A 23,555-nucleotide genomic window follows, 5' to 3' on the forward strand; every position below is an offset into this window, starting at 1 on the left:
GCTTTATACTGCAGTGCTTTTGATACTAGGTGTGTCTTAGAGGTACATAGCGTTTTAAAGAAATTACAGTCAAGAAGATGAAAGAAAATCATTTTAACTGGGCTATTTTAACATAACTCATCATCATAATGTTACCTCACCATCACAGTCACTCCTTCAAAAATAAGGGGATGAAGCAGAGGAAAAGCATCCATGCTGGCTTTGAAAAGGAATTTCCATGTTAAAATACTTGGCCACAAATACCATGCACATAAACACAAACTAGGCAGCTGTCAGATGTGATAGAAATGAAATATAGTGAGAATTATGCTTTTTCCATGTTTAGTAATAAAATGTATGAAGGCATAAGATGTGGATGCAACATCCAAAACAGTAAGCATCTGTGATCCAAGTTTTCCAATAAAGGTCCATATGAAATGAAGGAGTGTTTGCAGTATCATCTGAATCCAGGCAAGTTTAATCCAAGGAGAGCATTCAGCCTCTCATTGCTGCAATTATGGTAAGTTCTTAAATGCCAAAATAGTGAATACTTGAATTTACAGCTGTAAGCTATTCTTCTTCTTTCTTATAATCCTGATAGCCATGAATTATCCATTAATTACAAGAAAATATTTTTAATCTTCTTAGAGTTATCTTAGTTTTAGCCAGCTCTGTTTTCTGCCTTGCACTCCTCTTCTGCCTGCAAGGGGAGTGGAGTGACGTACCTCCAACCAGGCACTGTTTCTCCTCTCTGTGACCAGCTGCACTGCTTCCCAGCACCCTTTCACCTCTGCCCGGAGCCTGCCATGGTCATAGAGTTTATCTGTAGTGTGGCATCTATTTAGGCCATTTCTTTGAGGGTCATCTCAGCTTCCTCCTCTTGCTTCGGAAGTCTCTTCCTTATAAAGCCCAGACATGCTCATCCAACCCATGGTGAGGTAAATCTCCATTCTTGGCTGCAAGGCTCTCAGAGAAAGCCATCCACTGCATGTCCAGCCATGAAAAAACAAAACAAAACAAAACAAAACAAAAACCCGCAAAGCACAATGAGAACCTCCTCTTCTACAAGCTCCGCAATCCAAGGACTGATGAGTCAGCACGACCTTCCAGCAAGTTCTGCCTCTTCCTAGCCTAGAGGGTTCCTGCATAGCTCTGCTATTCCTGCTCAGCTCTTTTCCAAAACCTGTTTGAATGTACCCAGGCAGGGACAAGACATAGCTCAGGCCAACAAGTAACCAAAAGCACCTGTCTCCTCTCAGAAAGTACAACCATGCCACTGCAAAGATGTGCTGAAGGACACAGTGGGATCCGTGGGCAGCTCCAGCCAATATGGCAGAGCAGGTCCCTCTCTGCCAAACATTTCTCCCTGTGTACAGCTCAGGGCTTTGCTCAGAAATACACACTGGCGTGAAACGTGCCCAAGGCCCTCCTCTGTTCTGCTGCAATTCCTGTGTTTCACATACGGTGCCTGCTCTGTGTGCTGGTATCCCTCAGCTACACAGCTTCTCGCTTCAGGCCAGAGTATCTGTATTTCTCCCTTCGAGATGGCATGTAACCAGGTAAATTCAGGTAAATTCTTTGCTTTAATTCTTGTCACCATCCCAAGGAGGTTGGCACAGTGCCGCAGAGCTTTGCGGGGGGAAGTGTGAGCAGTTCTCTGTGTGCTGCCACAGGGCAGACATCACTGCATGAAGCAATCTTCTCCCATGCCTTCAAGTAGGAACTTGAACATCATCACAAGGATGGTTTAAGACTCATCCTTTTCCCCATCCCGCCTCTCTGCACAGGATGGCTCCAGTTCTGCTTCCTGAAGCCTTGGCGACCTGCGTGCTTCGCTCACAGGAGACTGAGGTTGCCTCCAACCCCTGTGCCATTCTGTGGGGTCACATAACCCAAGTTTTACCAGGCAGCGATCTCCACAGCAGGCTGTGGGGTGGCCAGCAGGTGGGACTCCACCAAAGGGCAACCACAGCCTGTGCTTGGCTCTGCTGCCTTCCATTTTCCCCTGTCCTGCCCCCAGCCTTGGTGTCCTGCTCTGGTCTAAGCCTCCCAGCCTGGATGCCTGCCCTCCATGCCTCCTCCAGCCTTGGGCCTCAACTTTTGCCTCAATTCCTGCTTCCACACAGCTTCATCTCACCCTCCGGCCTTCATTTCTGCTCTATTCATGAGGTAAGAGCCCAGTCCCACCCAAGCCCTGGTATATGGGTGTGGTAGCACCATGTGGGGTTTAACACCGAGGCGGTGCTCAGAATGATTCGAGGCCAAATGGATTCCTCCCACACCTTGGCTGCCCCGGGAGAGTGGGGATACGCGCACGTTACCCCCGCGAAGCTGCGTGCGGGGTCCTGACACCGCACAGCTCCCGTTTTCATGTCATTCCAAGCAGCCTGTGAGTGATGCAGGTCTGCAGCGCGCAGACAGGACCCTTGCCATGTTGAAATGCCTTCCAGCAGCAACCACCCATGTTGGCAGGCTATTAAGTTTCTACAGAATTTTGACAAGTCTCCAGAGGAACATCAAACCATCCCAAATCTCCCGAGGGGCTAAGAATTAAAAAAAAAAAATGAAGAAGAAAAGAAAAAAAAATTAAAAGAAAAAGAAAAATCTGACTTCACATGTCATTATTCCCTGCAGCTTTGTAGCTAATTTAGAATCTGTTGATCTTGGTGCCAATAAATAGTTTATCTTTAAACTACCTCTATACTTTCAGGCTTGGTTTCATTCTCAGGTTAGTGTTGATCATTTAGCTAACAATTCAGTGATCTAACAGAGCCTCTAAGGAGAGATATTCACTGTATATGTCTGTCTGTGCGTATTTGTTCCATTAAGCAGAACCTCACATGATAGCTGAATATTTCTTTACAAAAATCTGCCTTCTCAGAAGCAAGCAGTGAGCGCGGCGTTAATATAAGTGCTAATGTGCTGCCCTCCAGTGGAGTCAGGATCTTGTTTAGGAGAATGAATTCTGCAAACCTTCACTTGCAGTATGTTTAAAGAAAACACTCATATGGCAAATATGAAGTCACGACATTAAATTAACCACCGGAGGGACAGTGTTAAATCTGTTCAAGCGTGTTTTATGGAGAGGATAGTTTGCATCTGGCTTTAATTTTGCAGTGCAAAACAATGCTGTCCCAGAGCACCTCCTTTCTCTGCAAGTACTGCAGTCAGAGGGAGCAGAAGGTCCTCAGCTGCTTGTGGATGACACTTCACATTTCAGAGCTTCTGAGGGTAACTATAGGAAGTTCTCGTTTTTAAAGAATAGCCAAATCCAAAATGTTTCAAAACCAACCAGATGTTACATGTAACTGTTCAGGCAGCTGGAAGAAGCTGTATTTATTCACTACAACATCCCTCATCATCTGGTAGGAAAATGTGGCACCTTCTGGTTTGTACCAGAAATGATTGTGTTTATTTGAGCATATTCAATATTTCTGGGAAAAACTGTAAAACACTTTTTTTTTTCCTTCTCTCACTGGCTCTTTTTCTTCCAGACATTTTAGGACAGTCATTTCTTCCCAGAGGTCCCCTTCTTGTCCTCATTTCATTTTTCCTACATACTGTAAAGTCTACAATTGGTTCAAAGTTACATTCACAATCTTAGCTTGCCTAAAGACTCTTTTATCAAAGAGTAGCTTCAGATGAATATAAATTTTAAAAATGGGTACTACTAAAAGTTGACATTGTAGAACTCAAGACCACAAAACTATGATGTTCACCATTGCTTCAGTTTTCTTTGGGTATTACCCTCTTCATTTTCTCTGTAATGCTTTGCCATGTTTCTGTCACATTGCCTCTGCATCAGGAAAATGCAATGCTTTTTAAACCACATCTTCTTGTTTTCTTGTGCTCATATCACTGGAATGGGATGAAGAAATAAATGTGCATATGGATGATAAAAAACTCTTTTTCTGTTCTCAGCATAGTGGAGTTGTAGCACCACAATCTTCCAACTCAGTCTCTACCAGCACACATTTTCCCTTTTCAGCTCTTCTCCTCCAGCTGGATACCTGTGCCAGCTATTGCAGATGTGGGCTGGTGGGACACACGGTCATTTATCCTCCCATGCTCTTCCTTGCTCATTGTCTTTCATGGTTTCAGCAGTCTGATGTGGGGCTTGCAGAGAGAGGTTGTTCTTATAAAATTTTTGGATAGTGATACCCCAATTCTGAGGGCATTCTCCCCTCCCTATCTATGCTGGGAGTTAATAACTCCTGTTGTTTTATTTACAGTTGGGGTTTTTTTGGTTGTTGTTGATTTTTTTTTTTTTTTCAAAAGAAATGCACCTATGTCTTCTGTAAAGTCATAAAAGAAATAAAGGTTTCCTTTAGATGTGCAATACAATATGACCTAGTAGGTAAAACTAGTCTCCTAAGCAGTGCTTAACATGATGGCCTTAATTTCTATATGGAGACAGGTACCATGGGCAGTCTGGACTTCAATAAAGCATTTGACGCTGTTATACATAAGGAATATGGAGTAGGTCCACTAGGTAAAAAACGAGCAAGCAGAGAGCTACAGATGGGTCATGTCAGGAGAGGAATTACTGAACTGAAGGCTCCTGCCTACTCTCCAAAATGTATAAGGGTATAAGAAGCTGCAAACTGCAATAAAAAATTTGTTAGTGTGCCAAGTCGTAAGGCAATATTCCTGCTGAAACAGCCAGGGTACAGATGCAAGGTTGTTCCTCCATGGGAAGGAGGTCACATGTTTACTCAAATAAGCTTGTATTTTGCATAGCACTGCTGCTGGTGTTGTCACAAAGTTCTCAGGATGTGCGTGGGATGGGGGCAGTGGGGTAGGGGGAACAGGTTTGCAGAGAAAGGGATCCCTTTTGTGAGACCAGTTGATATACCTAAACCAAGTAAACGACTCTCAGGTCTAGCTCCTTCAGCAGGTCCAAAAACCAGCAGTGTAAGCCAAGCTAGCTGCAAGTTAGAAGCAATCACTCTCAGATCAATCTTATTATGCTAATCAATCCCACCACATGAGAGAGAATGATGGTTAACACCTGTGGAGTTGGGGGGTTGCTAACTGGGAGGGCAGTGACAGCCTGTCAGCTCCTGCAGAGGGGGGGAAGAACAGGGAGGTGGGGTGGGGGGAGAGAAAAAAAGAAAAAAAAAAGGTCATTAGCACCTGTGATATATTTTTAAATATGTTATTACATTTTTGGTATTTTGTAATTAACCCAAGTTAATTGCAAGCTCTTGGATGCGCATTTCCAGCCCAGAGGATAACCGGTTTATAAAACCAGCTTGCTCCCTTGGAAGGTTCAGCTTGACATAGCCTAGTAACAGGTTTATCAGATAAGGTACCACTAGGCTTAATGTGCTCCTTAATTAGGAATGTAAACACCTTCATTAGAGGAAAAAGAAAAAAAAAAAAAAAAAAAAAAGGGCCCCAGAGAAATTATGGAGAGATTTTTTGATTATCAACTCGAAAGAGAAAGTATCACAGCAGAGAAAGCCAATTCTTCACTTTCTAACTGTGCCCCTGTGAAGCAGAAGGATTTGCCTCCACCAGGACATCTGAGATCTGAGGGTTCCAGCCTGAAGCAGAGATTTGAGGGGCAGCCAGCACCTTTTGGGGGCATGTGGGTATAAATAGAAGCGTTTGCGTACATGTGTGTGCCTGTGAACATGCAGTTTATGTAGGCATGTGTGTAGAGTGCGCTGTGACTTGGGCTGCTGTTAGACACAGCCATGCTCACTCCTCCTGTATGCCTCAGCAGGTTGTAGCTCATAACTGACCCCAGACACTGGGGATTTGGCTGCTCCAGCATGTTCCCCCTCCTCAGCTTGCACTGGGAGCTGCATTTTGGCCTTCAGGCCCCATCCCCTCACTGTCTCCGCAGGTGGGACCCACACCCATGAGCTGTGTGGATGGAGGAGGTTCATGGGGGTTGCTCCACCAGCTCATCCCAGGGCAGTAACCCCCTGCCACCTCGCCCTCGGGCATCTTGTGGCCCCAGCTGCCTGTGTGGCCAATTTTCCTGGCTGAGGGCTCCCCCACCCCTCTCCCTGCTCTCCCCAGTGACAATGGTGGCATGGGCAGCTCGGGATATAGCTCTGAATTTAAATGGAGCCAGCCTTTGGTTTGCAAAAGCAATAAATCCCCTTCAAACATGGTTATGTAAAAAGTAGAATAATACAAAAAATAATGCTTGTTGGCAGTGTATGTATCCCTTTGTTTGCAAGACAGAGGCCTGTTGACAAACAAGAGGCTTCTCTGGGACTCAGAAATCAAGTACCAAAGTATAAAAGGCCACCACCTAACACTGAGTTTGTCATGTTTGCCGAAAACAGTGAATTGGCTCCAGTGTTGCTTAATGCACTTGTACTTGAATTTCACAGCTGGGACCATCCCAGTGACATTCTCCTTCATGTGGTGACCTGCTCCTAAGAGGCTCACCCTATGAAAAGCCCACCACTGCTACTCATTGTCCGCCTGAGATGCAGCGTGTAAACCATGGAAAATAAAAACAGAACTGTGTTTTGACCATTCTAACAAATATTCTGGTTTTTAGCTAAGAATGCAAATGTGCTGCAAAGCTAAGAACAGACATTATTTATTGATGGCCACCATAGGGTTTCTATTCTATTCACAATTTCTGTAAATTCTGTTGATGGTCACCGTAGGATTTCAGCTCAATTTCTTCCAATAAAGTATTTCTAAATTTCTTCTCTTCTGTCCTGTCTATCAACAATTATAGTATAGAAAAGTTGTCAGTTTCTGTAGGGTACCAAAAATCCCCTTCTTCCCAAATATCAACATGTTTTGAGGTGCTCAGCAGCTCACAGGATGGGACCCTAAGGAACAGAAGCAGTGTGAGCTCAAATCCTTATCGATCTTTGTAATGCAAGCCAAGGCTCAGGCTGTTCTCATTATGTTATCTGTCATCTAGAAAGCATAAAGCCCTGTAAAAAGGAAAAGATGTTAGGAAAACATCATCACTGCATCAGTGGTTTGTATTTTCCTAATAGGCTTTTAATTTTTTGCTCCGAAGGGGAAGTAATACATGTCTTAGGAATTAGGGAGAGCTTCTGAATCTAAAGCAAGTTGTCTTCATCCCAGCAATTTCAGCTCACCCCTGGAAGCACAGTGCCAAAAGTGAGAGTCCTGTCCCTCAGGCAGGGGCAGGCGGTGAGGCGTGAGGCCCTGTGAGAAGCACAGTGCTGAGGCGGCCCTGGGATTATCCAGCAGATAGGGCACAACCACAGCTCCTCATTACTTCTTGCACTGGAGTTATTCAATCCTGAAGCGTACGTGCTCATTTACAGCCTGTCCCGGTGGTGTCAGATCTGGCCTGCATCCTTCTTCGTGGAAAACTCCAGAAGCCCCTGGGGGAGCATGGCACAGCCTCTCCCACCTGCCCGCCGCCAGCCTTTCCTACAAGAGCAGCCCGGGCCCTCTGACAAGAAGTGAGCAAGCCAGGAGGAATATGTCGTAGCACTTCCCAGCAGGAGGGGCTCAAAATAAAAGGGATGTCTTCATGTAAATCATCTTCAAAAAATTATGCTTTCAGAGAGGTTGAAAGAGAGCCTCTCCCACTGAGGAAAATCCTCATGGGGGCTGGCCAAAACAACTCAAGATTCTTTTTTTCCTCATTACAGACGTGAGGTTTCTGATTTTATTTTTTTAATTGTGTGTTAGAACAAATCCCAGATTATTATTGTTATTTTTTTTAATTATAGAAAACAAAAGAGATCATGTTACTTAGCCTAGGGGTCAGAGCAGCCTTTTGACTTGAGGAAGGTGCAGGCCCCTGCTCACATTTTTTGCCCTCGTGAGCATTTGCTTGCATAAAATAAAACTGACAGGAGAGCCACAGCAGCAGCCTGAACATCCAGAGGTCATGAGGGCCTTCTCACTGCTCCATCACTTCCCCACAAAACAGCCTCCTTCCAAGCAGGAACACCACTAAGGTGAACTGTGGGTACTCACACCTAATTTCTGCCCTCATTTCCACAGGCAGGTGAGCTGGATGCACAAAGCAAGCTTAAAAGGGCCTTTCTTTCCTTCTCTCTTTGGCTTTTCTTCCTGCATCACATCATTTCTTTCTTTCTTTTTTTTTTTTTCCTGAAAACATTTTTCAGAAAGCTGATGGCCTGTCTACACGAGAACCAACATGTGTCTTTGTGTAAGATGAGAAAACAGCTTTGGATACAGACTTCCAGATGTAGTTTCCAGATAAGCCAGTCTGTGAGGAAACACGCAGCTCTTTATTAGTCTTCATTGCCCCCACGTCTTCAGCATGCGGTGCCCCTATTAACAAATCAAGCAATCTTCTATGTCTCCTCTAGTCAATACAACTACCACTGGAAAAAAAAAAAAAAAATCTCATTCCTATGCCTGAGCAATGAATTATTTTTCTGGTGGAGGTGCCAGATCACAGAGGCAATTAAAGAGGTATGTGTAGCTTGAGCTCCTGTAGCTTCCTTTTGATGTTTCAGGTAAAAGGAAGAATAGAGTTGTAGCACTGTAACACTTCTTACATCTTTCTCTGGGGTTGTTTTTAACATGTATTTGCAAGGTCAAAGTGATATAAAGCAGATATGAGAAACTGTGTAGTTCATCTTGTCCTGCAAATGCTATATTGTTCTGTGCAATATTCTGGTGCTCACAACAATACAAACTGTAACCAGGACTACACAATAGTTTTCTTCATAATCTCCATGTTTTTATTTGCTTATAGTTGTCTAAGTTTATTCTCCTGCCAGGCTTGTGCTGCCATCATTGTCATTCAGTGACGGGCTCAGAGATGCCTCTCTCCTCTTGAAAGGAAAATTCAAACCGCATCTTTTTTTTGCGAGGCTGGAGCCAAACTAAACTCTGCTGCTGAACTCTGAAACTTATGAGGCCCTGCAGTGAGGATTATATGCTTATCTCGGTTAAGAAGGATTTAGCAGCATCGGGAGCATACAAAGATTATCTACCAAGTGCATGTGAGAAACTGTGATAATCTGTGGAAAAGGCAGTTCACAAGGTTCATCTCATAAAACCTTGGGAATTCAGGGTAGGCACTGGATTTGTTGGTGGCACCTGTGAAGTTCGTATAGTCTACCCACATTTATTTTTACAAGTCCTTTTGTCTAGCGTTCTGTTTCCCAGACAGATATGTCTGTGTGTGTACAGAAATATCAAAATAGCAAAGCTCTCAGAGACAGCTGTTGTGCCTTTCCTCTCGTGAAGTCAAGATTTGCATCCCTGAAGTGTATCTACATCAGTGATGAAACTAAAAAAATGCAGACACTAAAAAAATCCCCTCTGCAGCATTAAGAAGCACAGATTTCTTTGATCCTTGTGTTCCTTTTCCTTTTTTTTTTCCAGACCTTTTTTTAAAGACAAAAAATATCTGATAGGAAATTAGCTTTTACACTGTGTTAATAATGAAGACTCGGAACTAAAATAACCGTTAAGGCTGTCTATCAGAAGTTATGAGTTTTAGCTTAGACCACCAACTACGGTAACCTCATTGTTTGTGTATTCCGTATATTTACTCCATTTACTCATGGATACTGTAAACCTAGTGGCAACGCTACCTAATTATCTAAGTAAATTAAATTCAAAGGCTGACTACAGCAAATGCTGCTCTTTATCCTTCAGACAGCACGACCGAAGCATTTTCTGCCTGGGGATGTATATATCTATTTATTTATTTATTTGTGTGTACCTGCCAGGCCATGGTAACATGCCGCAAAGGCTGCACTGAAGGACCTTTCATCTGGGAAGAGAAATATTTGAGTAACAGGGTCTCAGGCGTCTCTTTTCCTATTGCCCCAGGCCAAATCTGTGCCTCGCAGTCTCCTGGAGAGAAGCTGAGACAGCGAGTCTCTAGCACTGCTTGCTGTGGTTGCCACCGGGAAAATAGTCTTCCTTTTCCTGTCAGCTTCTGTGTGTATTCCTAAGTTATTAACGAATATGCCCTGAAAGGCAAATATGGCTGTAATTAGCAACCCCCTCTAGTCATGCTGGGACTTGCTGCGTGTCGCACACCTGATCCACAAAGACCCAAGCTTTGTTTTACACCTCCTCTCCTGACACCCACTTGTCCTCAGCTGAAGCGTTGAGTCAGGATGTGCGGAGGGCTCAGCAGACGAGCTGCTGGAAATCCCATACTTCATGGGAGCCATTGTGTGGTCCCTCCAAAAATATGCTTCCAGCTTCTTCCTGCTGACTTCTGCCTGCCATCCTATGGGACAGGGTCATTTGTTTCACTTGAAACATGCAGACTGACATTACTCCACTCTGGTCAAATCTTCAGTGCCATTAAGCTCAATGCCAGTCAGCTGATATACATGTATTCTGCAGCTGATATTTACATGCACATGAAGAAGGACTGAGTTTGTAGGACAAAACCTGCACAAAGCGAGGCTTTCCCAAAAATCATGTATGGTGGAGGCGCAAAGAAGGATTTGCAAAATTGTTTCTGTGCACTGGTACACATTTTAATCTGGATTTCCTACACATGCTTTAGTAGCAGTAATCAAAAAGATCAGCAGTAGACCAAGACTTCAGTTTTGCCTGCCAAACATTCATAAATAAAGGGTTTTACTGGAGCAGCAAAGCTCTACACAGATGCATGATCTGCTCCTCATCTCCTGAATTAAGAAGTGCCTTAGTATGCCCTGTGTCCACAGGGGACAGCCCACAGATTGCTTCAAATCTGGAGCTCGATTTCTGCCATTTGAGACTACCGAGGCAGCATCCCATGCCAGCATCATGGCAGTCAGTGTGAGACAGCAGACATGTCCTGAGTGGATGCATGGATGCCAAATTTGTGTAAACCAGGGTTTCCCTCTACTTCTTATCAGGGCCCATGGCTCCTCATTTTACTCCTGGAGGCCCCCAGCAGTCCTGTGTACCTGGGAATAGGAAGGGAAGGGGAACTGCCTGTAAATTCACTCAAGAATTCCCCAGAGCTAATTGCTTTTAATGGTTAGGGGCCATAATAACTGGAGGTTTTTTGTTTGGTCGGTTGGTTGTGCTTTTTGTTTTGTTTTGTTTTTGTTTTTCCTGCTTCTTGGCAGATGGAGGCAGATTGTCCAAGCTTTGCATGTTTCTACATATGTCAGCTAGGCACAAAAGTGATCTTAGCACTAGAAAGTCCCTTGTTGTGCACATGGGATTAACGTGTGATAGATGATATGGTGTGGGTGTAAATTAAAATGCTTGAAAATTGACATCAAGCCCAAGAGCAGCCTAGCATATCTTGGTAGATACCAGCAGGTATCATCCCAGCTGAGGGGCTACCTATGGCCCTACTGCCAGAAACCTCCTGCATCAGACTTTCCCCAGTCCTTCATTATAAAAATTAAGTAAACATTTTGGGTTTTGACTCTAAAGGAAACAAAAACAAAAATAAAAACAGGAAAAAAAATAAACAGATAAAACACACAAACAGAAAATAACATTGTCAGTCTATAGCAACATACTTGAATGGGTGCGGCAGGGGGAAGGGAGGGAGGGAGAATAATTAATTTTAACATTTCAGTTTTCCAATCTGGGGGAAAAAAAATCTCCCCTAGTGTTCTAATCCGGTCATATTCAGCACTTTGAACTGGCTTTTTCCAGTTAATATTTGCCATATGCTTGACATATTGCCATGTGTAATGACAGAATGCAGGGGGGAAAAATGTATGTTTACACACAAAACATACCCCCACATGTATATTTATGTTGAGATAGAAAAACATTTTATGTATGTATGTATAACTTGACACTTGCAACATTTTATGTAAATAAATACCAAATGGATAGAGAAGATTGTATTATGCATTAATAGGCTTATACTTCTCCGTTTCCATTTTTCAAATCTGGCTATGATTGCATGTAAGTACCTCAAACAGTAAACATCTGGGTGGCTTGAAAGCAACTGAAGCATGTTGTTACTGTAAGACATGCTTTTACTGTAAAGTTACAGATTCAAACTTCACCAGTGAAATTCTGTGTCCAGACCCAATTTATAATAAATGTGATGACTTTGCAATACCAGTGTGGAAACAGCCTTGATAATATTCATTTATGAAGTCTAACAAGCTCTCTTATAATTAGGATTCAGTTTAACAGACGTGTGTGAAGATTATATTCCTGGAACTTTTCCAAGTAACTATACTGTCATAGCCAAAGCCTTTGTCCAACTTAAATGTTTGACAGTTTATGCAATTGCATGACTATTTTCCATCTCTCACCTCCAGCTTTAGGACAATTTATCTCTGATTCTCTTTTGTTTCTAGGTTTCAAAGTGCAATTTCCTGCAGAACAGAATATACTTATAATTCAGCTTGTCCACCCACCCACCCACCCTGTTACCTGTCTCAGCTAGCCCCGTTGCTAGAAGGAACATATAAAGCAAGTTCCTAGCTTGATGCCGGCGTGATATAATCTTTGCTTAATCCATTTAGTGTTTAAAAATGTAAATGTTAGTGGCTATCTCAAATTCTACAGTGCTGCTCTAGTGGAGATTGTATGCTTGAAAGTGGCACAAAGCAGCAATTGTACTCTTCTGGGAGCCAAAAAACCTTGCAGTATCTGAGATGTGGAAAATTTAAAAAGCAGTTTACATCTACTAGGACCAAAGTGTTGCAAATGTATCTCAAACATTTGCAATTTGAAGCTGTAAAATCCCTAGGGCATATTATGTGCTGTAACAATACCATTAAATATATTGTATCATGCTAGAGAAACAATTTGTGTTGCTTTTTCCTGTCTCTTTTTATCCCTTAGAAAGAAATCCAGTACATGAATATGCAACATTAACTCTTATTCAAAGTTATTCATAGAACTGAATTTGAAAAAAAAAAAAAAAATTAGCACGTGTGTTTACAACAGAGATCACAGCCTTTATTTCCCCCCAGCCATTGTAATAGCACTTAAAATACAAAGTTCAGCTTCCTCCTTGAGTTTAAGCTCTTAAATCTACAGCTTGCCTATTGGGAATGAAAAGAAGCCAAGGCTTGTTACCGAAGGCAGTTCTGGGCTTTCCCAGCAGGTCTGTGGGAGCCAGCGAGGAAGGTGTCTGCCTGTGCCACTCACTATCAGGTTGCTCCCTGGCTCAGCTTTTGGATGCTTCTTCTAGATCTTTCCTTGACAAATCTGATCTGGCAGGGTCGAGGACACAAGCCAGACTGGGCTACTGACCCCCAGCCCTCTTTTATTTAGTGATCATGATGTAGCTCTTGGTTCCTCCATAGGAGGACTTCTCCATAAGACAGCAAATGCTGGGGTTCGTAGCCTCATCCCTGACAAATTTGTATGAAGATTGCAAGGCCAGGCTGCCTCGCATGAGCTTTCTCAGAGAAGCAGGAGATGTGCAGCAGTGTGTGTGTGTGTGTGTGAGTGCACGTGCACACCTCCCCTCTCTTTGTTTAGACCTCTGGATAACTCCAGGCATCGCTCCCGTTTACCTTTGTTCTGCTGATGAGCCCTTCTGTTCTTGTTTTGGCAACACACAAAAATATTTACTGATGTTCATAAACAATCACCAATTCTATCGTTTCAGGTAAAATATCAAGAGAACATGGCTCACCTGGGTGAATGTAAATGGACTCACGTGTTCCCTTTTCTGGTGGTAGGTATCCACATGCATGCAGGCGTTTCCAGCGCACAAAGATCACTGGGTTCTGCTCGAGTCTTTGCAGACGTCTATGAATTGCTAAGACACACCTACAGACAGCTGAGCACTGGACACTGGGATCAGTTTCCATTCAATAAAACACTTAAGCATCTCCTTCGGTGTCACTTAGACAGGAACATCTGTTTAAATCTGTATTTCCCAGTGTGTGGGAGAAGTTAACAGGGAGGAGGAGGGAGGAAAAGGACCCCAAATGGAGCAGAAGCAGAAAAGACATCTGCTCCAGCCCACCAGGCTCTGGAGGAGCTGATTAGCCTGGATGTCACACGAAACTCAGCCATATCACGGTTGAGGCCCGAGGCAACTCGTTATCTCAGGTTGTTGTAGTTGTCCCTTACAGACACATTTGTGAAGGCTCATTAGAGTTGGGAGCGGGGAGGGAGTAAACTCAGGCATTTACTGCATCAGAGAGAAGGAGAAATAACAGGTCAGGAACCACGGCCTTCAATATTTGAGGAACAGCTGTGACAACAGGCACAAAGATTGGTGCTCTGAGAAACTCTTAACAGGACCAAATTGCTGAAACCCGTGACCACCTCCATCCCATGGAGCGGCACTTCTTCAGCACCTGAGTGGGAGCTTTGGGGATGCCTCGTGGCACAAGGTCAGACCCACTGCAATGGCTGGGCAAGGGGAGGGGACAAGGTGTGTTGGATGGAGGCAGTGGCAGTGATGCTCTGGTGTCTGTGGTGCAGGTTTCCCTGGTGTACTCCGCCAGCGCTGAATACTCCAACTGCGGCGAGAACGAATACTACAACCAAACAACCGGCATGTGCCACGACTGCCCCAAGTGCGAGCCGGGTGAAGAGCCGTACATGGTAACTTCAGCATCCTCCTCTGGCTGGGGGAACACGTGTCGAGCTCCAGACACGACATCTGAGAAGTGGCTGAGGGGGACAAGGCCTGTCGCTGGGGGCACCGCGCTTGGCCTGCAACACGAGGCTCTCCCACACTTAGCTAGCCTCTGGGCAATTCTAGGATGGAAAATACCCTGACTAAAAATAAATGCTTTGTTACAAGGTGGTAATGCATTGATATGAGAGAAAACAGGGAAAGAAAGGGATGCGTGAGCAATTTTAGGCCATGCATCCCTCGGATGGGAGCGCACGCATGCACAAGGATGCTGTGGGGGCAGGCACCATGCACCCACACACCCATATGCTGCGTGCCAGGAGCAGCCTGCTAAAAGTAGCATGGCAAAAGTTGTAAGGTGAAAGCTTCACACACATTCTCTGCCAGTGTGTTCTCATCTCAACGGCTATTTAAAACCTGACAGTGCCATTCCGGCATTGTGTGATAAATAGGTTAGTCTGGCATGCTCGCTGGCCCCCCACACAGAGAATTTAATTTCTCTCTCCCGCTAAGATATTTTGGCACTAGAGGAACTTGGAAGCTTCTGCCACGTTTTAAATTACAGTTCCTAAGTATCCATTTGATTTACAGCAGATAATTGTTGCATATTAAAAAATAAATTACTGAAATCCTGTTTGGTTTTAATGGGATAAACATCCCATTGCAAGAATTTCACACAGTTGGTAGTCCTGAATGAGGATGTTTGAATAATAACCACTTCATATTAGTTTTATTTAATCTAAACGTAACATTTATCTGGGACACAGGAGTTCAGGGGTTACCAAACCTCATGCAAACCTTGCTTTTTCTAATGGTCCTTGTGGCCTCTCCTGTCATGAAAACAAGATCACCGATATCCCTGCTGGAACTCAGCTTCCACTGCAATTTTCTTCTCAATTCTCCAATTTTCAGTTCATTTTTTATCTGAGCAGCAGCTGAAATTCACTTCCAAGGCTGCAACGTGATTTAAATAGCCCTGAGGGGTCACTGTCAAGGAGTATGACACCCCAGCTCCCCTTTTCCTCTCCTGTGTTTTGTTCTTATGTCCTTCCCCAGCCTTTTTAGGACAGATGTTAAGGGACTTGGTACTACACTGTGCCAGGTATTGCATTTCCTTTTCCTAGCAGCCAGTGTGTGACACAAGCCAATGACTTTGTGTTGTTGCAGACCTGTGGATATGGCACCAAAGACGAGGACTATGGCTGCATTCCCTGCCCGTCAGAGAAGTTTTCCAGAGGAGGCTACCAGATATGCAGACGGCACAAAGACTGTGAGGGATTCTTTCGAGCCACAGTCCTGACACCAGGCGATCAGGAGAATGATGCGGAGTGTGGACCTTGTCTCCCAGGGTAAGGATTCAACAACAGAACAATCAACAACAACTATGAATAAGCTCCATGAAGATGTCCTGGATTCTCTGTACAGGTCATGCTGGCACTGGAAGTCTGTGCCCATGAGCACATAATCTCTCTTCTCCAAATGTGACCAGCTGGCAAGTTTGTCAGTAGCTGACAAACTATTAGCTAACAGAGCTGTTAGGAGATGGTTTGTGTTTAGTCAACAGAGAGAAAGGGATCTAAGGGGCTGCTAATGTAGTGTGTGTGCTCTTACTCAGAGTAAAAACAAGTTCCAGAGCTTGTTGAAGGGTCTAAAGTATAAGCTGTTTTATTGTCCATCTTTTTAATGCCTGTTAAGCGCAGTGTAATTCTGATAGTAATGGTGAGAAAGCAGTTGCTGCTACACTGAATATATTAGTAATATATTCTTCACTAAGTCACCTTTGGAAGCCTGAAAACACAAGCATGCATTTGCTTTCATTTTTTTATTATTATTATTACTTATGTGTGTGTGTGTGTGTGTGTGTAGCATAAGCAAATACTCTATAACACAACCTCACTTTACCTACATTTTCAATTTCTGCCACTGTGGCTTGTTGGTTTAGATGTGTACCTCCTCCCGACATTTGGCTTTTGTGCAATTTGCAGACGCAGCATAGCCCACACAGCTTATAACGCAGGAAACTCTGCTTATAACTGCTAAAGAGACGCTGCAAGGCTCCAGGTTTATTATATCAGCAAGTCTGTGTGAAATTTTCACAGTTTACAAATAAAAAGAAGGACTTGTCTAACTGCCAGCCAAGCAAACTGATGATGTGATTTGAAAAGAACTCCCTCTTGACTTCCCCTCATACATCATAAAGAGCAAGAAAGTTAAATAGTGGCCACAGTCTCCGTTTTGCAATTTTGTCAGGACTAATGAGGTCACCCAGGTGGGAGTGGGGTGCTGGCTGAAAATAATCAGCTTGCACAGCTGGTGCTTGGGGAGTAATCTGAAAACATCCTGTTTGCACAGGTGTAACCTGCAGCAGAAATTGGCCTGCTGTAGGCTGGCTGTGTGCAGCTCCTGGGTCGCTTTGGCAAGGCCAGCAGCTAAGGAGAAACACGCACTTACTCTGAGCTTGAAGAGATTAAAGTCTCGGGATAAATTACATCTGGGCTGAAACAAGCTCTGAAGCCTTCTTGATGCAACTTGAAGAGCCCAGAGGTTTCTTCTCTGTGGTGGGGGGGGGGGAATGCAGAAGCCCTGCATCAGAGCAAGATTGCTGGTGGGCAATTCTGCCTGGATACCCTTTGCCATTGCCCCAGTGGCACAGGGACATCCAGGTGCCTGTATGAGTGGCATCGTTTTCCTTCCATTTTTTTTTACAATATTATTGATGATCTGTTTTAAGGAAGAAGGAGACCTTTAGTACAAGAGCATCCTCTGTGGTCAGGTTCCCTTTCGTGTAAAATAGGAATGACACTATTGGTCAAGCTTACAAGGATGTTTCAAGACTGAGACCTGGGAAGAATTTAAAGGCTTATCTCCCAAGCTGTGGTCTTCAAAATCAAAGTTTAGCTTCCAGTGATCTCTGAAGGTACCTAGACCTAATATCCTGGAGCACTCCTATCCGGAAGCACTTCCATCATGATAAATACGCTAGGTCAATAATAGGGAAACCAGATACAACTCAGGGTCCCCTCCGTCAATGGGATGACCTGTTAGGTGTTCTTGGAGCATGTCAGAGATCATAACCCACAAGGAGCAGCCACAGTAGGTCAAAGCGAGGGTCTTTTTAGGCCAGCAGCAGCCATAAGTGGACACCCACAGCTGAATAATAACAGGGCAGACATATATGATATAATCCCCTAATGCTGTCCCAGCAGCTACTTTCAGCTCGAAGCAATTCACTGGCCTTCTCACAAGACAGAATGCAAAGAGATAATATTCCTGTAAAATGTAGTCAGAAATGCCTCAGCTATTGACTCTTCTCCTTTTAATGTGTTTGTCCATGGGTACACCAAGCCCAATTTTCCTCTCTGAGGTGTTTCAAAACAAGGAACAAGCTCTTCTCTCTGCTTTCAGAATGACAAGGTTTAGCCAGTGTGTTTCTTATGAAATAAAGTCCCCCCTCCTGCAGTTCTGGGTAAGGCAGCAGATGCTTTCACTTCTGTGCTCACCACCTCCCTGTTACCTCTCTGCAGACTGTCACCTGTTGAAAACAGACCCCCCTGTTCCCAGGTGTCCTGGTCCCTGCAGGAGGCAGACCTAACTGGGACCAAGTCCCTGAGTGTGACATGGCACCACCAAGATTAGTCCCAGATAAGCTATCATGGTGTTAAGGAGGAATCATGGAACCATTAAGGTTGGAAGAGTTCTTCAGGATCATCAGGTCCAACTATCACCCTACCAGCAATGTCACCCACTAAATCACGTCCCTAAGCACCACGTCCAACCTTTTGGAAAACACATCCACATTTTAGTCTAGGCTCCACTCTTGTGTTTTTACACTTCAAAATCCAAGCCTGGGAGTACTAAGGAAACAGAAATAATGAGTTTCAAAGTGGAAGAGCAGAACCATGAAAATTCGTGATTTTTTTAATGGGCTACCTCTTCTCTGTAGTTAGTGATATAAAGAGATCAGATACTTCCAACATTTACTTTAATATTTGGTGCATTGCAAAATAGCCAGAAACATCATTCTGTTGCCAGTACTTCATAGGGATGAACCATTTATGTTTGCAACTGCAGAACTTCCTTCCTACTCACCTGGGTGACTGCTTGCCAGTGAACATCCCTTCAGTCTTCTTTACCCATCCTCCAGCATTCTGCATTGTGGTGAAAACCAAGAAATATTCCACCAATGTGAATTAATTACATGTTGGTAATTCCAACAGCCCGTTGGAAGGGCTGTTTATCTTCCCTAAACCACTGTGGCTATTATGTTGTGAATCCTAGCTGTCCTGTATTTTTCTTTATAGTTTTATGTGTATTTTTGGCCTGCCACTCTCTCTCTCTCTTCTCTCTCTCTCTTTTTTTCTTTTTTTGTTTTTTGGTGGTTTGGCAGTCATTTACTGCTTTTTCATTAACTGCTTTGCAACCTAGTATTCTGCAGGCCCCCACAAGAGACAAAAGATGAAGGTTTGCTCTTGAGAGAAGGGCAGAGTGTCAGAAGGGGCACAGGGCACAGGAGCCAAAGGGAAGAGTGAGGGTGAATCTTTTAATACCAGTAAGAACAACAGGGGAACTATGTTCAGTTTGCATGCTCTCTGAGGTACCTCCAAGCACCACCTTCCACCTTGCATCTCAGTGTCCATTTCCTGGACATTCATAGTTTGTTTGAAGGCTGGGCCATTCATTAGTGAGCAACTGATTTTGATGGACAGTTTCAGCAGTAATTTTCTAATGTATACATTTTCCAGAAAAAACATTCTGCACATACACAGACAGGTATGTAAGAGCAGAGAATAGATTAATTGTTGCTTAAAGTGTTTATTATGTTGAGTACTCATCTACATAGAATAGATTATGACTGTTCATTTTTTCATTAAAATTTAGCAAGTGATTTGTAAAGGCATATCCATAACATCAACTGTGTATGATTTGGATGTAATTTACTCATTATATTGTCTGTGGATCCTATTCTTGCATAACCAATTACTTTATTTCAAGACTAACTTTATTGGCAGCCCAGAAGTTCAAACTATGGAAAATTTTTCCTTCATGCTGTAACTCCATGATCAAGGGCTTTCTTATAAACTATACAGCAATGAACTTAAAGAAAAAAAAACTGTGAAGCCTAATCCAGCTTCCCTTGTAAGGGTGATGTTTTCCTGCATTTGTTATTCAGATTTGGCTCAGATTTGGCTCTGTTGTTACTAAGATTGTCCTTATGGTGCTTGTGAAGAAAATTAGCCAACCATATCCAGCTGGTGGTCTTGCCTGAAAGACTGCTGTTTCAGAAAATAATGCTCTCTTATTTTGAAAGGTCTTATTTCAGGGCATGCCATAAACTGCAGCTTGAACTCAATAGGGAGAATAATGTTGTTTTAGGCAATGATACTACTTCTTGTCATGTAGGCTTGATGGTTGATTAATTGTCTTTTAGGGGTAAAAGGAAGAAGAGAAACACTGTCTCTATTCAGGCAGTTAGAAAAAAAAAAAAAGGAAAAAAAAAAAAAGAATAATCTTTGCATCAAATTGCTTATAAAAGTTGGTGTATTTTTTTTAAATGATTTTATCTCAGTATAATTGGTTGCTGCTGAACCATGCTCAGTTGCAGTATATTAATTTACACTGTTTTGCCTCATCTTGCCCTTTGTTTCAGTTACTACATGCTGGAAAACAGACCTCGAAACATATACGGGATGGTTTGCTACTCATGCTTGTTGGCGCCTCCTAACACCAAAGAATGTAAGTGCTTGACAATTTCTGCTTGACAATCTGGTTTTGACTCAGATCATCTGGAAGCTCAATATGAAGTTTTTAGCGATGATTATGATGTTCAAACAATAAGTCAGTCTCCAGTAGAACAATTTCTGCTTCCAAATAGCCTTGCCAACAAAGGAAGCAAATGCTGAACATTTGGGGAGAGATCAGAACCTTTGATTTTAGGACCTCCTATTGTTCAGTTATACTCCAGTTTTCATCTGTTAGGACGTCCCATGCAGTAGTTATCTTTATTTAACCAAGTAGGTGCAAGATACCACAAACCTCTATAATTTTTATTCAGTTCAGCTATGAAGAAAACATGGAACACTTTATAGCTCCTCGTAAAAATACATCACACCTTTTTACATCCTTTGGTTTTAAAGTGATACAGCTGTTAGTGCTGGAGTGTGATAGCCAGCACTGATAATAGGGATAACTGTATATTTCATCTACAAAAAGGAAATGCCTATAGTTTGCTGATTGAAAAAAAAAAATGTATGCAAGTGTGTGCAACATGTTGGCAGTACACATTCTTGTGTGCAATAGTCACCCAGGCTGTGGAGAGCAGGGACAGCCCTGCAGTAGCACTCTAAAGCAGAAGTAATTCCCCCAACAAGACTGCATTCTCCTTTAAAGCATAAAGAAGGTGAGAAAGTGAAAAGCAAAACTGAGGCTCCCTCTGAATGAGCAAATGACTTGGATGCTCACTCAGAATCTGGAGCAGACCAGGAGGAAAAAAAAAAAAAAAAAAGATGAAAACAGCCAGTCCCCCAGAGAAACCTGATGCATGTAAAAACAAAATCCCCTCCATGTTCTGGTCTTTTAAAAGTCATTGCCATGAAAAAGAATTGCAATACTTTGCTTGCTTGATTTGAAAGCAGTGGTTGATACAAAGCTCCCTGAGCATTTATTTATGTATACAAATAGCAATTACCTAATTCAGATGCTGCTGAACTGTGTGTGGTTGGTACCCTGCAAGCCACTTCAAAGGAGGAGGATCGGCTATTAACAGCTACTACTTTTCCTAAAACAGAGGAGCTCTGGTTAGCCAGGGATAAATACCACCCTGCAGAGCTCCTGGTGAGTGGTGACAGCCCGTATGGAGGTACTTCCCTGACCCGTATGTGTGCAGCCTGGTGCTCAGCTCACCCTGCCTGGCTGCAGAACCCCAACCAGTCCCAAAATGTGCACTTCTATCCCAGAAAGCAGGAGTGGGTGAGGACAGGGTGAGCGCAATTCTGGTGAGGTTGGGTCCATACCAGGAGGTGAGGCAAGGGTGTGAGGGAGAGCCCTGATGTGAGATGTGGGAAGGGAGGTGGAGAGGTAGGTGAAAACACGAGGTTAGGAGGCTCGGTGGAAGATGAGGGCATGCGGTGTGGGACACACCTTCTCTTGCATGCATGTGCAGGCTGGCCGCCCTGTTGATGGGTATATAGCCATGCCTGCTGCTAGCCAGTAGCCCACCGCTGCTGAGGGCACCCAAGCCAGCTAGGCCCTAGAGCCTGACTTGATCAGAGGCTGATTGGTCGTACCTGGCAAACAGACAAACAAACTACCCTGTTAGCATGCCACGTCTTGCTTCAAGGTGCGGGGTATTCATCTCACCAGTTCCTCAGGATGCCACCAGCCAGTATATAGCTACAAACACCCCCAATATGCCTCATTTCCAAAATAAAAGATGGCATGAGATAGCAGGATTAATCGGAGATGAATCGCTTCTTCAGCTCCAATGGTCTGCCTTAAACACATGCTGAAATGGATTTTCAGTAGTATCAAACATATTGTAGCTTACTCATCTGGCAAGGAACTACTGCAAGATGTTACAGCTACTTCTCAATTCTGAAAACAAATCTTTGTCTTTTGCAGGATATCTGGCAGATACCACATATAATGTGCTTACTTTTGCAAGGAAAGTGTCAATTGCACAAGGGATTAACCACATGCATTTTTAACTTCATAAACACAAGAACAAATATACTATCTTTGGGAGGAATTTAGGCAACCTACAAACTGACTGAATATTTATGTCGAAAATGTTAGCCATACAAAGAGTAAACATAACCATTTTAATCAGGTCCGTGAAACCAAACACATTTGATTACAATTGTTCAATGGGTCAGAAAGGTTCTGAAAATCCAAATCCCTCAAATCACTAAGCTCAGGTAATTTGGTTTATGATGTCTGAAACCTTGCCAGGGTGCTGCTCCCCAGAGCTGCCTTTTATCCAAATACTCCTCTGTATGGCACACAACTGGAGAGAGTTGACCCAAAAGATGGCAAGGAAAAAAGGCTGGCAAATTACTTCAAAGTAGGAAGCTGGGTGTGACAAGTTCTGGCTTTAATACTTTTCTTCTAGATTAAGGAAAAAAAAATAGGGCAGACAAATCCCATTTTAGGCCTTCATTAGGTTTGAGTCAGGACTGAAGGACAGTGGTGCGAAAATACCTCACTGGGGTATATCTACCTCATCTGGGCTCCATGTTACACAGGGCCATAGAGCACAAACTAAGCTGGGTATGTGTGCTGCTGCAGGGAAACCTACTCAAAGACTTTGCCTGACTGTACATTTTGTCTGGCAGAAAAGTATTTGGTTTTGATCAAAGGGTAAACAAATAACTTTCAACTCCAAGAGCCTGCTGTGCAACTTTCATCTCCTAAACAGTCAATAAACCTTGAAATGGCTGAGGAAACAAGATGAACGCCCTGTGTCCCAGCATCTGGAAACATTAGTGTAAAGAGTATGGAAAGTGAGAAAGAGATTCCCCGATGAGCCTGTGTCACCTTTATTTTTTTCTTCTGAAGGGACTTGAGATATAAATAGCACAAGTACAATGGATCAGAGGGGGAGGAGAGGGAGATTTTGTGTATAGGTCAGATATTTAATTGAGATAAACATATCACCAGATTACAGTGTTGAAAATCTCTCTCCGGACTGAAGGATAAAAGCAATAATTTTCTGTGGTCTTTGAGAGATGTCAGTATTCAGTGGTGGCTTGTGGGAAAAGTGCTTGTAGAGGGCAAGGAGTGTGCTTACGTGGGCATGAGGATGTGTGCTATAGAACCACAGAATCTTTAAGGTTAGAAAAGCCCTCCAAAATCACCCGGTCCAACCATCTCCCTGCCACCAGTGTCACCCACTAAACCATGTCACTAAGCACCAGGCCCAACCTCTCCTTGAACACCCCCAGGGGTGGTGTCTCCACCACCTCCCTGGGCAACCCGTCCCAGTGCCTGACTGCTCTTTCTGAGCAGAAATGGCTCCTCATTGCCAACCTGAACCTCCCCTGGCGCAACTTGAGGCCATTCCCTCTAGTCCTCTCACTAGTTATTTGAGAGGAAA

The 23,555-nt window shown here is 43.5% G+C and overlaps 1 protein-coding gene across 2 annotated transcripts in view; it reads left to right on the top strand.

Annotated features, from left to right (window-relative positions):
* EDAR (ectodysplasin A receptor) overlaps positions 1 to 23,555 on the top strand; it is a gene marked incomplete at both ends in the record, with an annotated part of 58,421 nt that overhangs the window by 20,574 nt on the left and 14,292 nt on the right. Inside the window, 4 exons of one of the 2 annotated variants that reach the window (XM_084306426.1) lie at positions 13,481 to 13,549; positions 14,308 to 14,430; positions 15,632 to 15,813; positions 20,112 to 20,197. In XM_084306426.1, coding sequence (XP_084162552.1) covers positions 13,481 to 13,549; positions 14,308 to 14,430; positions 15,632 to 15,813; positions 20,112 to 20,197 — 460 coding nt within the window. Of the gene's footprint in view, positions 1 to 13,480; positions 13,550 to 14,307; positions 14,431 to 15,631; positions 15,814 to 20,111; positions 20,198 to 23,555 lie in introns of those variants that run through there. The other variant, XM_084306427.1, reaches the window with a different exon arrangement.

The sequence above is a fragment of the Netta rufina genome, assembly GCF_964035555.1.
Source record: "Netta rufina genome assembly, chromosome: 1".
NCBI lineage: Eukaryota > Metazoa > Chordata > Aves > Anseriformes > Anatidae > Netta > Netta rufina.